At 42.9% G+C, this 16,742-nt stretch overlaps 2 protein-coding genes across 2 annotated transcripts in view; one reads left to right on the plus strand and one right to left on the minus strand.

The window, feature by feature from the left end:
• btbd7 (BTB (POZ) domain containing 7) overlaps positions 1-5,848 on the plus strand; it is a 56,723-nt gene extending 50,875 nt beyond the window's left edge. The window contains exons 10-11 of the mRNA XM_084310236.1: positions 1,948-2,352; positions 2,495-5,848. Of these exons, the coding sequence (XP_084166362.1) occupies positions 1,948-2,352; positions 2,495-3,256 (1,167 nt within the window). The 3' untranslated portion in view covers positions 3,257-5,848. The remainder of the gene's footprint in view (positions 1-1,947; positions 2,353-2,494) is intronic.
• A 68-nt stretch (positions 5,849-5,916) lies between these two features.
• LOC311224747 (putative E3 ubiquitin-protein ligase UBR7) lies at positions 5,917-16,380 on the minus strand. The gene is made up of 11 exons (XM_084309849.1): positions 16,209-16,380; positions 15,032-15,165; positions 14,025-14,085; positions 13,821-13,916; positions 13,625-13,678; positions 13,142-13,247; positions 12,889-13,028; positions 7,394-7,600; positions 7,037-7,193; positions 6,826-6,887; positions 5,917-6,663 (listed from the first exon to the last, which is right to left on the minus strand). The coding sequence occupies exons 1-11, from the start codon at positions 16,362-16,364 to the stop codon at positions 6,580-6,582; spliced, it is 1,257 nt and encodes a 418-aa protein (XP_084165975.1). The 5' UTR covers positions 16,365-16,380; the 3' UTR covers positions 5,917-6,579.
• Between the last annotated feature and the right edge of the window lie 362 nt (positions 16,381-16,742).

Genomic DNA, 16,742 nt, shown 5'->3' on the forward strand with positions numbered 1-16,742 from the left:
TTTGGATACATCTTTACTAACCCAACATTGGTATAGTGGATTCTGTGCAGAATCTTTAATTGTAACAAGCCATGTCTTTGAGGAATTGAGGATGAGTGGACTAGATCAAGAATATGATTCCACTTATCTTGTGGCAGTTCAGTACCACGGTCCACCTCCCATGAATAGTAGATGTGAGGTGCTGTTGCTGTGGCTCCAAAGTTAAAAAGATTCAGGGGGCAATTTGGGAAGTGAGGACACTGCATTTGTATAAAATGTCTGATTAACATGTGGGAGGTGGGTAGGCCAAACCCAGTGGAAAGCTCAGCGAAAGACATAAATATACTGTCAATATAAAAATCATCAATGTTTTTTTTTATACCGCTGTTAAACCAAATACAAAATGTATTATCAGTCATGGCCCAAACGTATGATTAGTAAAAACCGGGGCATGAATACAGGTCTTGTGTAGACTAAAGTGTTTTCTGAACCGGGCCCAAGTCTTTACTGACTGTGTAACTACTGAATTTGTACTGAAAGTAATGGGCAGTGGCAATGGAGAACATATCACGGAACATAATGAGAAGCATGTATGTAACTGTTCCATACAATCCCAGCTAAGCGATTTGTCGACTGGATTATGAAACCAATACAGCATTTTCTGAATATTACATGCCCAGTAGTATTGTGTGACGTTGGGAAGTGCAAGACCCCCCCCATATTTTCTGTAAACTAATACTGCCTTCCTAATGCAGGTGGGCCCATTACTCCATATGAATGACAAAATTAGTTTATCCAGGTCAACACGTCTTTTTTATTGAGGAGAACTGGAATGTGCTAGAAAATATCTAAAACGTAGGTAGAATACCATCTTAACCAGGCCTACATGACCTGCTAAGGATAGGGGCAAACTAGATCAACGCTGCACATCAGCTTCGCATTTCTTTAGTATGGGGACAAACTTTAGGGCAAAAATGTCTTTAAAGTATTTAGTGAGATAAGATATTTAAAATCACCATTGGAATGGGACGTATGATGCTATGCTATGATGCCTGAATTTCCCCAAGGGGATCAATATCTTATCTTATTAGTGTGGGTGTGGGAGTTCCTCTGCTAGGGGGTTGACTGGTAACAGTTTTAACTTTGAGGTTAGCTTTGTATTCTGAGAATTAACCAAATTGATCCAGAATGCACAACACGGCCAGGAGAGAGGACACTGGATTAAAGATGATGATAGACGGATGGTTCATCCAATCAGTGCCTGCCCTTTTCCAAACCGTTTCCATGGATGACTTCTCAGATGGTTCTGTGTAACAAACCATCTGGTGTATCAGGTTAAAAGTACCTCCATTCTACCCTATCGAAGGCCTTCTCTGCATCGAGGGATACCACAAACTCTGGCATGTGTGAGAGGTGGTTGTTGGTTGAGTATATTGAGAAGCCTTCTGGTGCTATAAAAACAAAGGTTGTCTTCCAGTCATAAATCTTGTTTGATCTGTAGAAATTATTTGCGGTACTGCTTGCTGGAGTTGTAGGAACAAAATGTTGCTAGATATTTACAATTGATATTTAAAAGGGAGATAGGTCTGTAGCTACTGCAGAGTAGAGGGTCTTTATCCTTTTTTTTACCAGCAAGGTGACTTTTACGATAGGGTAGGGGCCAAGCAGCCATTCTCAGATGCTTCATTATACATTTTCTGTAGGGCAGATGCCAAGTGGGTGAGAAATGCCTTAAAAATACTTGGCAGAAAACCTGCCAGGGACAGGAGATTTATGAGATTGTTATAATTTGATTGCTTCATGTATTTCGGTATATGTATATAGATACAGGTGGCAAGGTCATTGATTTGGGGAAATTTCATCCAGTTCAAGAGGCCCATCCCCCTCCTCAGAAATTGAGGGGAGGTCTGAGGTTTATAGCTCAGAATATAGATTCTGAGCTAAACTTTCCTTTCTGTTTCCCTCCAGAACCCTTACAAGTTCTTCCCAGATGAACGGTTCGGAGATGAGAGTCCGATTCTGGCCCTGCGCCAGGTGGGGCGTTGTAGGGTGAACAGCAGCCCAGCTATGGACACCATGTTCACAGATTTGGAAGGCCTGGCAGGTTTCCACCCTCCTCTACCTCCTCCACCTCCCCCTTACCACCCCCCTGCCACGCCTAGCCATGCCCAGCTGAAGGGGGCCTGGAGGCCCCGTATTCCAATGCCAACCCCCACTCGCTCCTTCTCCTATCCCTGTAACCGCACCCTACTCCAGCGTCATGTAGCCGCCAAGCATGGCGGCTCCGACTACTCTTCTGCGCCCAGGCCCCAGCCCCCAGACTGCACCGGCCCACAGGCTATGGGCCGAGCCCTGCCCTCAGATCAGCAGGTGGTGAGTGTCTGCTTCCTATGTTGTGTTTGCTGTGTTGTTGTAACCTTGTGTTTGCTCCAGTACAACTAGATCTTTGTGTCGGGATAATGTTGAGCTGAATTGTTCTGCCGAGTCACGAGTTGTGTTGTGTCTCCTGATCCAGATGAACGTGGAGCCTGTGATGAGGGAGTTTATGCCTGATATTGCGCTGGGTGTCTCGGTCATGTCCCTGAGGGAACAGCACATGGCAGAGATGGACAGAGAAGGTCCTCACAGTCCCATGGGTCCCCCAGGCCATCACCTGCCCCATGGACCTTGTCCCTCTTCTCGCCTCGGCCACAGCCACGGACCTGGTCACGGCCACTCCTGCAAGAGACACGCCCCGGAACCCAAGCTGGAGGCCCAGGCAGAGTTCCCTGACCTGTATGATTTCTCCTGCCGACCTGCAAGCCCAACCTCCACTCACCCCCTGCCCTCCTTTGCAGGGCCGGACCTCTACAGCCACAGCTGCCCCCCCTCCGGCCCCCTCCCACCCTCCTACCTTTCTGACTCTCAAGCTCAGGGCCACCCCCAGGGACGCTCTGCCCCAGACCCCTTGCGGTTGGACGTCCTGTGTCAACGGCAGGATGGAGCCCTGGCCAGCCCCTCTGGGGCCCAGCCCGGGGCAGGACATATGCCTAGGGGCCGATCAAATGAGACAGACCTGACTCATGGCTTGGGTCATTTGCGTGCCCCCAGTGGAAACTTGGATGGTTATGAGGAGAGGCACTCAGGCCCCAGGGAGGCCCCAGAGGAGATAGCTGGAGAATCATCAGGCTTGGGGCCCCTCCAGCAGCCTCATAGGAACAGTGTCAGCGAGGAGGCTGCCAGAGACCGAAGGTCACCCAGCAAACCAGACTACCCTTACAAGAAATCTGCACTTTAACCCCAGTGAAGGACAAGGGGTTGAGTTATGAAAAGGGAAAAATGGGAGGAATGGCCTTCCTTTGCTATGGATGGCAAAGCACTAATTTGTGTTTGTGTATTTGTATGTGTGTGGTTGTGTGTGTGAGAGAGAGAGGGGCAGGAGATAAATGATGGTTGATATTTATAGACTGTGTCCCCCTGTGCTACCTCTGGGACACAGTGCTATCCATATGTCAGAGTCCAGAATGACAGCTGTAGAGTAACCATCGATGGGGGGGATTGATCTCTTGAAGCCCGCCGCCGTAGTCCTGCTGGTTTGGAGCATGACTCAAGTTGTACTGGGATGGAGGGATTGGTTTATTGGGCCCAATTGAAGAAAGGGTTTGCTCTATGCTGTCTGAATCATGCTTGAGTAGGTCATAACAATTAATGAGGTTTGGTACAGAGAACAGAGTGTTTAAGAAAGGCTATACATGGACTCCCCAGCAGAAAACTGGGAGGTAGCGGAGCTGGTGTATCTGGCATGAATTTCAATTTGAACAAGTGAACAATGCCACACGCAGCATCGTTATGAAAAATCATGCCCGTCTGTATTCCCTCCTCCCCTGACTTGTGTTGCCACCTCTTCCTGTTGCATTCCTTTTTTTAAACATCTCACCTTGCTGATTTCCCCTTCCTGGTTGTGGAGTGCGGCCGATGAGTCATGCGTCTAAAGTTGGGTTCACACGAGGCAGGAAAACGAATCAGACAGGAAGTAGGTTGTCAGAGCGTGTCATGCTGCACTTGTCTTTCTGGGTCCTAATTGTTTGTGTCCGACACTAACTAGTGGAGCATCTGGCTTGGAAGGCAGGAGCCTGGGGTTTTAACAGAGAGAGGAGGGGAGCAGCGCAGACATGCAGAGGTTCATTACCGAGATAGTGAAAAATATATAAGGGTTCCATGGCAACTGACGGACATTAGTCTGATGGAGTGCTGGGGGGGGGGGGAGGCGGCAGGGGGCAGGGGGTCTTTCAGCTGAACAGGTGTGCATCTTGTCTGTTTGCGTGTGTATATGTGTGTGCAAAGACTGGCTTCGTGCACAGGTGTTTAAACAATCTCAGTACTGTACATCTTTAGTCAGGTTTGTATTTTACATATCGACACTATGCTTTTGAGGCGATTTAGCCAGATATTGACCATAGAGTGCACTGGTCGACACCCTTGATATCCCAATTCTCAATGGAGAATCAAATAGTCATATCTAAAGCCTTAATCAAAAGAAATTGGGGGTGGGATTCAGTTTAAGCAGGAGGAAGTATGATGTCATCATTTAATTGTTTGTGACCGCTCCCACCCGACACATCATCACACTTCTGCAAAATGAAACTATGCCACTGGCTTTATTTTGGGCCTCCATCTCGCCACCTCATGGGGGAACCTGGACCTGCACATCCCAGAGTTAGAGATGTACCGTCACTATAAGAGCAGGAGAACCACAACAGCTGTAGCTACAGAAACATGGAAGTGCACACATGAAAAGCCAGTTATAGCCAGCACCTGTCCTTTTCTTTGTATCATACAGCCGATGTTGACACATGAGCAACATTACACTTCAGGAGCAACCCCCCCCCATTTATCGGTTGAAGAGCAGGATCAAATGAATTTTTGAACAAAAGGAATCTCAAGAGTGAAGAATAACTTGGCTCTTCCTGTACCGAGCATTAGCCAGTCATACCCCCCCCCCCCCCCCCCCCCCAAATGTACCATTTGAACATTGTATATATTAAAAGCGATTGAGTTCCGTCACATGATGAATTGTTCAAAATGATTTCGATCAGTTTTAGTGGCTGTCGAAGGTTTGTGTCTCTGTACTGTAGTGGACAACACTGTGTGTACTCGTCTCTTAACATGACATTTCACAGAATGTGTGGTATTATAAATCATAAAAGATTTGTCTCAATCTATTTTTAATTTCAGTCTGTTTCTAAACGTCATGCATTTTATGGGCAAATTGTTCAATGTTGTAGCTGGTTACCATGTTTTTGTTTTTCGATGTAATGCGGCTTTCAGAGTTTTTACTTTTGAAAGTAGTAGAGGATCTGAAGATATTAGGCTTCCTGCCTTGCGGTTATGAAGTTGCCAGGCAGAAAGAAAGGAAGAAACGTTTTTTTTTCCATTTAGCTTTGCTTCGTGGGGAAAAAATGCTGAACTGCAGATTCCTCCCCATGTTCATATAGGCTAGTTGTATTTTCCAGGACAGTGTTCTGTTGAATAAAAAAAAGTCCTCGTTCTGCTCTTTGCTGTAGAGGTCGGTGCCTTTCCCTGCCTGTGGCTGGGCTTTTATCAGAGAAGTGACTTTGATGTCTATGCAAGCCTTTTCTACCAGCCTGCATCAAATAGTTATTTTGAAAACTCATGTAGCTAGTTTTGTGTAGTTTTTTTTTCTTGAACCATCTGAAATGTGTTGATTGCTTGTGTTGAGAATTTGACAGGTACATTGTACTTGTATGCTATATCATACAAACAACTTTTGTAGATTGATGTACTAAGTTGCTTTTAGTGTCACTGAATCTATTTTTCTACTGTTACCTCAAAAAGGTGCATAACAGTGGTAAACTTGGGCATCCTCAAAATAAACTGGTTTGATATCATGGAATTTAATCGATTGAATAGTTGTTTGTTAAAACACATCACAGGATGGTGAGTTATTCCATTTTATTATTTGGAACATCATTAAAAAAAAACATTAAACTAGAACAGTGATATTCCTTCACATAACTAGTAGTGCAAAACGAGAGGTTTGCTTACTGTTCAACATCAGAAAACATACTATTTAAAACAAGAGCAGCATGTAATCCAGTCAGAAGGCTATATGGCTAGTGGCTACACATCATATTCCCAGGAATGCACAGTAATTTCCAAGACATCAGATTTTATATTGTCTCAAAATATTTAAACATACTGCTGCTAAAACATGGAACAATCTGTTTTTCTCTGCTCATTAAATAAGCATAATGCTGCTAAAACATGGAACAATCTGGTTCTCTGCTGATTAATGGCACTAATGAACGTTTCAAGTATGAATTGATGACAGATTTTCATGATCATAAGCTTGGGTATTGGAGCATCACTAGGGAAATATAAATACTAGCGTGCCTAAAGCTGGATGCCTGTGTTTCAGACTCCTCCGCGCACCACCCTTCACCCAAAGGGAAAACCTATACATCAACAAAAGCAGCTGTGGAACTTGGCGTTTATCTTTTCAAGTGTCATGTCCTTCAACAATGAAAAACGTAGGTAGCAGCAAATTTCACATTTGCACTTTTAAGACGGCCTGACTGTAGAGGCAGCTTTGCTTTCGCGTCACTGGTACCCAGCGTTTATCCGTCGTATTCTTTTGGACCGCAGCTCCTCAAAGAACTCCTGTATGGCTTCAACTGTGACCACCTGACCAAGAGAGACAGAGTGGTTCAGCATCGAAATTTGAATTACCAATAATGAGCAACAAGTCTTGCTCATGCATGCTATGCCATCCAAATTATGTACTATTTTAGATGGTTAAAACAGTTACACAAAGTCTATTTTTCACGTTCAAACATCCGTTCTTACCTTTTCCTCAGTAGCAAACTGCCTTAAGAACGCCTTCAGCTCAGTTTTAAAGTCCTCGTAATCTATGGAGAGGAACACACAACATTGTTTTCTCATCAATCCACATTAGATCTACATCGGTAGTCTTTCATACAATTAACTACATCATTACGCCCAAGCTGTGAAAACTGTCGCCTGTGGTTCCCAGCACCATCCTCCCTCCCGTCCTCACGGTATATCAGCTCCAGCTGCTGCACGTGGTCCATGGAGCTCAGGAATGACATTAGATGACCCTCGGAGAACATGTCCGACCTGCCTCTGTTCTCGTAGGCCAGAATTGTGTCCGACTCGTCCATCAGAAACTGCACACCCACTGCCACGTAAGCCCTCTGCACATCAACACAAAGCACAGTGGAGACAAAATGGGTTCTCGTTTGAATAACATCAAGCCAAGCGAATATTATGTAAAGCAGGATAATATTGAAAGTGAACACCTGCATATCTGGCTTGTTCCCCCCCCCCCCCCCCCCCCCCCTCAGACTAATAAAAATGGCTCATTCTGAGCAGACACCGTACTTGGGAGCCTCACCTTGCAGCTGACACAGGTGCAGAGCTTGGAGCGCCAGTTGTACGGCCAGAACACTGCCCCCTCTCTTGCCCTCTCCAGACCCTGGCCCTGTAGCTCCTTTAGCCTACATGACGACACCACAGCTTCACTCCTGGACTTCAAAGGGCTGCCCGTCATTTCCTGGCGAGTCCGTTTGCGAGGGGAACTTGAACTTCTGTTGGTTGCCTCCTAAGACACAAACAACAAATGAGGTTTGTCTGCCTGGACAGGCGTTTTGGTAAATAATTTTTCAGTGTTGGCGGCCCCAATGCAAAGTGAACCCCTAACCCAGACAAGAAACACTCTACCAACAGATGTATATGTAACTGCACCACTATACCCTACTTTCACAGTCTAAAGCACAAAGAGCCACACCATATACCAGCGTTTCTCAACCTTTTTTTTTCAGTCACGGCACCCTTCATGTGTTTATAGGTCTCACCCTCTGAAGTTGCTAATGTCTTTTTTATTTGGGCCTCACAGGGTTAAAAGTACCCTGTGAGACCGACGGTTGCAAAATTACAAAATCACTTTTAGCCATTTAAAAAAAAAAATGTTTATTTAAAAAACATTTAAGCACATGTATTAGTCAATTGGTCCTGTTCAGCCTCACAATGCTATTTGATAGTAAATGTGTTTACCGGTATATGTCCCACCCTCTGAAGTTGCTAATGTATTTTTAATTTGGGCCTCACAGGGTTAACCTTAAGCCCGGGATATACAGTAAAAGTGTATTTTCAGCATTACGTTTGTTTACCAATTATTTATTTTAACTGTTATTAGTGAAATATAAGATTATAGAAATCTCAGGGCATTGAGTCGGAAACCGGCGCATATTGACAGGAGGAAGTGGCACAGCCAAAAGTGAGTTTAGTCTTTTGAAGGAAGAGACTCAGGGCTTTCGAATTTCGAAAAACTACCCTACCCAGCTCACACCAGCCCCTGTCAATCATCTGACTTCTGGATTTACTTTTTTATTTCTCTTATTTTTTGGGATTATCTCCCACAAACCTGAACGTTATTGCCATAAAACAGAACGCAGTTAGTTTCTCTACCTTTCTGTGAACGTCTTGCAACAAACGGTGTTGTAATACAATGAGAAATGGTGGAGAAATTTACAGTATAAAAAAGATGGCAGAATTCAGTACTGTATCTACAAAACCTTCTGTTTAATCATCTTCCCTTTATTCTTTTGCTTAGATTTTTCAGGTCTGGTCAATTTTAGGATGGTGTTATTCAGTCAAAAATAAAAAAAAATTAAATAGAATTGATATTCTCCTTTGGTTCATTACAATTTACTCAAGCCTAGTAACAGACACACTATTTCTGACACTGATCCATATATGTCCCTAGATTCAGATACCAAGAACATGCAAATGGACAATTTATATAAAAAAAAAGTTTATTCTACGTCCTTATGGAATGAGTGACAAAAAAAATTGATGGAAGAGCCGCACATTGACGGGCAAAGAGCCGCGGGTTGGCCACCCCTGGTCTAAAGGCATGACTAGTGAACAAAGACATGAGCACTCCTAACTTCCAAACTAAATGCTAATACTTGCGCTTCTCATTTGTCTCTTGTTTTATTGCCTGTTGCCTAATGGTCTCCTTGGCATGGCTAGTGTATCAAGTGTGGTTATTAACATTTTACGTCAGTGTCCTGCTGCTTCATGTTGCATGGCTAGTGTGTATCGAGTGGTTATTAACACGGTCATCTGTCTCACTGCTTCATGTTGCTTTGCATGGCTTATTGAATGTTATTAACATTATTGCATCAGTGTCATGTTGCTTCGCATTGCTTTGAATACTGAAGGCTGTTTTAGCTGGTGATGTTAGTGCAAGTTTTTTTTTTATACTCCTCTCTTAATTGGTTTAGGAACATCTTGCTCAGGCAGGGACTGCAGTTGAAAATGGGCCAGCTGGCTAAAACTGGCACATTCACAGAAATGATGATTAATGTGCATTGTCCCTGCAAATAAATAAAGTGAAACTGGCAGCGTTAGTGCCGTGCTCAGAACACCAAGCACTTTACCCTCGGAGCTACACAAGACCAGGTCTGTATTATACAGAGGGAGGAGGAAGACGGGAGATGATGATCCAAAAGCCTCACTGAACTAATATCAACAGATCCATGCAGCGTTTCACGGGCAACTCGGTAGCTGAACTGACTCACATTCTCAGCAGTCAAATAGCAACTGACATGAGGACGGGCTGATGAAATCCCTCTTGTTTACAGTAAGCTGTCCTGTGAAGCCCAGCCAAGGCCATCCCCAGAGCAGGGGGGAAGCAGTGCCCCATGGCTCATTTCTCCTCTAATTATCCAGAGGAGAGGAAAGCAGGACAAGAGGGGTCTGCTCCACTCATTACCCTCCTGCGCCATCTAGTGGCGGGTTGGAGACATTTTAGATTTCTATAAATAACCATAGTAAATATGTAACAATATAATGATTGTATGCCAAATTATGTTCTTGAAAACGTTATTGCTTGAAAGTTTGGAAGGCCTTGAATTTCATGTAAATGGTAAATGGCTGCTTTTTTATATAGCGCTTTTATCCAAAGCGCTTTACAATTTGTTACTCACATTTTTACCCATTCACTCACACATTCACACACCAACGGCGGAGGCAACCATGCAAGGTGCCAACCTGCTCATCGGGAGCAATTAGGGGTTAAGTGTCTTGCTCAAGGACACATCAACACGCTGCCCGGGAGGAGCGGGAATCGAACCGGGAACCTCCGGATTGCCAGACGACTGCTCTACCTCCCGAGCCACTGTCATTGATTTATGATTTTATATAAACACATTCCCCGCCATTGGTTATACCCATCAATATACCTAGTCTGCCACCACTGTAAGCCTATGGAGATGTTTACCTTCTTTGCAGGGCTATAATCTTTTTAATTGTATTGCTATATTTACATTACTATGGCCCATTCAACATCGATTATCTATCGTTCAGGATGTGGGAACGTTATACTTTTTCATTCATACAAAAATACCTTCTAGAATATAAGTATGTTTTTATCATTTTCTGCAGTAATTCCTAGAACGTGAGTTATAGGCCTCAACGCATATATAGATTATCGATTGGCGTTTCTTCCCTATACGCGCTATATTAAAAAAATGCAACTGTATATGATCGGTATACGTTATGCTTCATCATGCGTGGAGGAAAGGGGGGGGGGGGGGGGGGGGTCGTTTATAATTCCCCGATCATCAGTAAATGCTTTATGTAGGTTGGGTGATATATTGATCAGATCGGTTTGCTCACAAGGAAACTCACAATTGGGTTGAAAATAACGTCATATTCCTCTTACCGTGGGTCAAAGAGACTGGCGGTGAAAGATCCCAGGTATACGACGCCGATCGGCCTAGGTCCATTTCCGGTTTGTATGTCGCAATAAACGCCAAAATCATATCGATTATTAAGTTTAGAAAGCGATCCATTATGTACATTGTGTCTGTCGGGAGTCATGCAACGATATCCGACTGCCGGATGAGTTTAATCGACGCACATCAGCCATATCCTGTAGGTGAGTGTAACTCGCCCGACCATCCACCAGGCGGCGGTATTGAGCCGTCGTTGCTGTCACCTATAGGGTCCAGCTGCAGCGTTGCGGCTGTATATATGAATTATGAATGCCATGGCGAAAAAATTTAATATTGATCTCAATAACGCTGTACAGCGAGGTCTGGCGCTCAACGCATGGTGTTAAAGTAAAATCGTTAAATTGCTAAATACAACAGTACTATGTGGCAATACTTAACATTTTCTTCGCCAGGCTTATGTACATCATTATACCATCCTCTGCCAGCTCTATTTGTCTATGGAGAAGTTCCCCTTCTTTGCAGGGCTATAACTTTTTAAATTGTATTGCTAAATTGACATTACTATGGCCCATTCAACATCAAGTATCTATTGTTCAGGGTGTAGCAACGTTATACTTTTTCATTCACATATTCATACTAAAATACGGTCTAAAGTATAAATATGTTTATCGTTTTCTGCAGAACGTGATTTATAGCCCTAAATGCATTATATTGATGATTGTATACAGTTTGATAGCGATCGGCGCGAGATAAAAAATTTCAAATGGACGTGCTTCTAGAAGTTACTACTTATCATTTGATGTTGACCGGATTGGGGGGGGGGGTCGTTTATAATTCCGTGGCCAACGTTAGATGATTAATCTAGTGTGGGTAATATGATCATTAGAGCAGTTTGTATCAAACACGATAAAAAAACCGCTGAAACTCACCGTAGCTTCCTCGTAGCGTTGGGCGATGAGCAAAAATATTCCTATTATGGGATGTTGAAATATGCCATCCATCTCCAGGTTGTATAATAGTATATACGTCCAAATCATGTTTATCGAGTTATTGGTAACGGATTGCTATCCATTGTGTCTAGCTCGAGTCCGGGGACTATTAGCGAGTGATCGGACCGAATTGGAATGAGCACCAGTTTCCGTTTTCCGGTTTGGGCGATCCGCCGATCGGCCACCAGATGGCGCTCTTGAACCGTTGGAGTTGAGAGGGGATCAACAGTAGATCTCAAGTCTCCGGGGGAGAAATATGATTGCGATCACAGATTTTTGAAATATTGATCTCAATGACGTGTTACGGCGTCATTGGCAGAATGAGCATGGCGGGGAATGACGAGTTTAGGCGTCCTTGGCAGAGAAAGTGTTAAGTTAGTGCTGGACTTTAAAGGGGCACTTCACCAAAAAACAATGCAGTTTTATTTTGCACAATCTCACACATCCTAAAACAGTTTTGCACACAGATTTTGTTTGACATATTCATTTAAATTGACAGTGAGAGTAAATTAGTTTGAATATGGCCACCAGTGATGTCATCAGGGACATTGAATCATTGTCTTGTGTTCATTACAGCCTCAGACATGTAGATGAAAAAATGGCAATATGTTGTCTTATAGGGGCACTAATGTAGCAGTCCCTATAAGACATGGTATTGCCATTTTTCATCTACATGTCTGAGTCTAATTAACAACAAAGATTCAATGTCCCCGATGACATCACTGGTGGCCATATTCAAACTCATTTACTCTCGATAACTGTCAAACTAAATGGATGTGTACAAAAATAGTTTTTGGATGCGTATGAGATTCTGTGCAAAATCAAGTTTCAAGTTTAGTTTTATTTGTCACATAAAGGTACATGTACATTATAGTGACGTCACTGACATGATTGGTCTCCTGAGATTGTGCTTCACAAGAGCAAAAAAAAAGATATACAAAATATACACAAGAATGTACAAAATGCTAAAATGAGGTAGAAGATGTATTCACAAATGTATTGACAATTTTTTTTTTAAATACTATAGTTGTGAATAAATGCTGAATAAAATGCAATATGATTGTTGCTTTCCGTCAATTCCCAACCCTGAAATGTGTACGGATAATCAGAGACAACACTCACAATAATCATCATGTCTCATTATCATCACTGCTCACCTTCTCTGGCTCCCGACAGCTGAGGCTGGTGGAGGAGGACCCCTCGCCGGCACCAGTTATGCACGGGTCACACTTCTGCAATTTCATCTCTCCTTCCTCCACTTCATCTTTACACTGGCTCACTTTGACCACTAGTTGTACTTTTAGCGGGGGGGAAACAAATTTGCATGAGAAAGTGAGTTCCTGAACATGCAATGAAAATGTCCCCCTAGGATTTAAAACGAACGGGTGTCGTCTGTGCCAGAACAGTCACCTGCACTGTGAGCGGCGTAGGTCCAGAGGAAGGGGGCTTTGTCCATGCAGGTCTCACACACCATCTCCTGCAGCTCTTCGCTGTCCACCACTGTGCAACCCAAGTGCTGTGAGAGACGACACACACACACACACACACCGATGTAAGAAGGGCTACACTGCCTGACCAAAAAGTAAACGGCAGTAACTGCATGAATGAATGAAACAGTCAAATAACCACAACGTTTATATCCACTGTCCCACCAAACACATTGTTGGTACAAAAGGTAGATTGTAAAATAATATATACAATCTACTTCTGTACCAACAATACCTTTGGCAAGAGGACAGGAGATTCACTTTGAGGTAATTTTTCTTAAGTTTCACATGTCAAGCAGCTCCTGTCATTTGCCTTCGGAGAGCAGTATACCTGCCTGGTGTTAAGACACGGCATGTGTCCAATGCTCAGGGTTGTATGGTTGAGTATAACCACTTTACTACATACCCTGGTGTGAAACCAGTCTTCACAGATGATGCATTGAATCATCTCATCGTCAGCCTGGCAGGGAAATGAAAAGTGCATCAGGGATAACGGAGAACATGCATAATATCAAGCTTGTCTCAGGGGGAAAAAATTACTGGATCAATGAGATAGGACAGGACAGAGACTGCCGGTGTAATGACAAGAGGAAACACCACACCTGATCTTCTGTATCCGGGTATGGCCGGTCACAGGAGCAGTACGTGCCGTGGAAGTTGTGATTGTATTGGTTCTTAGTGTTCCGACTGTCTTTAGTCTGTGGGGACAAAGGGGCAAAAGGGAATTACGCAATGATCAGCAATGACAGCAGTTGAGCTCTCAGATAGGAGAGCTGGAAGATACAAAAAAAAATCTGAAGACTTACAGCAATCAGCCGGCACTGAAAATTGTCAAACGTTCCATTTCCACAATCGCAGCGAAAGTTCCTATGAGAAACAACAGGGCAATATACATTTACATTTGGTCATTTAGCTGACGCTTTTATCCAAAGTTTTGTACAACAAGACAGCAGGAAGGGTACAACTCTATCAGCTAAGTAACGATGTTCATCAAAGTGTTGAGTGCTATAGTGTAGGTTAAGTGCATGACAGTAAGGTTAGTTAGGGTTAGTTTTTTTTTTTTTAGATAATGATTGAAGAAGTGCGTCTTTAGTCGACGGCTAAAGATATATTTTATATATTAGGGGTGTAAAAGGTACACATATCCGTACCGAACCGTTTCAGTACTGGACCTTCAGTTCAGTACGGCTGTGTACCGAACTAATACAAGGGTATGTTAACCACTATGTTTTGTGTGCAGAATTTTATTCAAAACTCCAAGTTCACCCCTTCCCAAAATATTATTTGCGCAAAGGGCCGGGTGTTCATTTAAATTAACAAATCAATTATTAATTTCAATATAGAATATTCATTGACAGCCCTACAGGTACAATTAGTTACTGCACACTACATCACCCCTGAGTGGAACATGGAAAGCCAAAATGTCCCCCACTGTACCGAAAACCCGTACTGAACCATGACTTCAAAACCGAGGTGCGTACCGAACCGTGGTTTTTGTGTACCGTTACACCCCTAATATATATATATATATATATATATATATATATATTTTAATGACAGACAGACTTAGATCAAGTCAAGAGTTTTATTTGTCACGGCATACAAGTATACAATGAAATGTGGGTGGTCTTGCCTGCAACGATGTGCAATACAGTAGTAACAACATATAATAGAATCCAATAAAACAACATTGTGGAATAAACAAGTAACATAGTAGGGCATATCGGTATTTGTACATAAGTTTGTACAAACAGCTTTTATTGATGCGACTGTTCAATAGAGATACAAAATGTATTGTCTTTGTCAGGAATACCTTTTGGTATACAGCTCAACGATGTCATGTCCATCATGGCATTTAAAGGTGCAGGCAAGGCAAAGTCCAGCAGGTTCTGCAGCCCTGGGTGTGCAAGTGCTGCAGGCAAACACAGCTTGTCTCTTCACATATCCCTGGATTCAATAACAAACAGGTTAGAAGTTTAAAATGTGTCAATAGTTTTGCTTTGATTGATTGATTGATTGATTGAAAAGTTTATTAACAGATTGCAGAATGGGTACAGTACAGTACAGCTCAGTACATACAATTGTTAAGGGGATGCAGACCAGAGAAAGACTTTCGTCTTGTTTACATCAGGGTCCCCCATTTTCAATTCATCATAACATATATGACATACATAACATACAGATAGACAGTACTGCTACATCTATACATTTATCGCTGCTGTCGGGACAAAACCTCATAACTCCAAAAACCCAACTTTTCAGCAGATGAAAAAAACTAACACAGATTTGAGGGTGAATAGAGTTAGGAGGTTTAGACAGATGATCGGTTTAATGCTTTCCCATTGTTTAAACTTTGTAAAACCCACACACACATATGGAGGATGATCTACGGAGTTGATTTATATAATAAAAAAAAATAAAAAAAAATGGAGTTATGAGGTTTTGTCCCGACAGCAGCCTTATGACATATCAGATTTGCAAATACAGTACTGTTTGTGATACAAAAGTGTCCAGAAAAAGAGTGTATATACATTTGGCATAGAAACTGTACATTGGAGGAGGTTGGGTGGGTGGGTGAGGGCTGTACATTGGAGGTGGGGGGGGGGGGTTGGGTAGGGGACACACACACATTTTACACTGTACATTGGAATACTGACAAAGCCTTACTTGGTCATTTACTGTACAACTAGGTTAGGACATTTGTAGGGGCCAGTTTCGAATTGCAGTCTCACGTAGGTGTTTTTTGAGAGTGTTTTTGAAAGTGGGTAGTGATTCACATTCCTTTACAGCTTTAGGTAGGGCTGACATTGACGATTGTATCTTTAGCTAACAATACAACAAAACAATAGGCCAGCCAATGCCATAAAAAATACAATAAGGTATTAAACTGTTAGCGAAAGGCAACAAAACTAGTCACCATTCAGATTGAATAACATCAGCGCAATACTAGGCCAAGCTAGCAGGACCTGCAAAAATCTTGCTCTTCTTACCTGGGAATAAGAACAATTTTCAGGATCACTTCCAGCCAACACACTTATGGCTTCTCTCATCTCTTCCTCGTCCGCCATAACATCGCCAAGGGATACGGAGGAGTCATCTTTGTTTTCTGCCATTCTGGTTATACAATACAAAGAGATAATACCCATACACCGACACAACAATAATGTTGCCAGACGTCGCTTCCGGGCGGGAGTCTGCCTGCTTGACCATGTGTGTGGAGGAAGTGTCCCTCCCCTTCCGCTAATCACTGACGTCGCTTTGGACCGCCCGCGAGATTTATCATTGGGAAAATGGATTATTGGCTATTGTAACAATTCTGCCTCATGAACATTGAAAAGCTTTCCATTTTGCACAAAATGAGTTTCCTTCTATCACTAACATTATTGTTTAAGCATTTTTGGTTGAAATAAATTTTATGATTAATTGCGAATATTTTCATTGATTGATTGAAAACTTTATTAACAGATTGCAGAATGGGTACAGTACAGTACAGCTCAATACATACAATTGTTAAGGGGATGCAG

Source organism: Notolepis coatsorum (assembly GCF_963971535.1).
Source record: "Notolepis coatsorum genome assembly, chromosome: 3".
Taxonomy (NCBI): Eukaryota; Metazoa; Chordata; class Actinopteri; order Aulopiformes; family Paralepididae; genus Notolepis; species Notolepis coatsorum.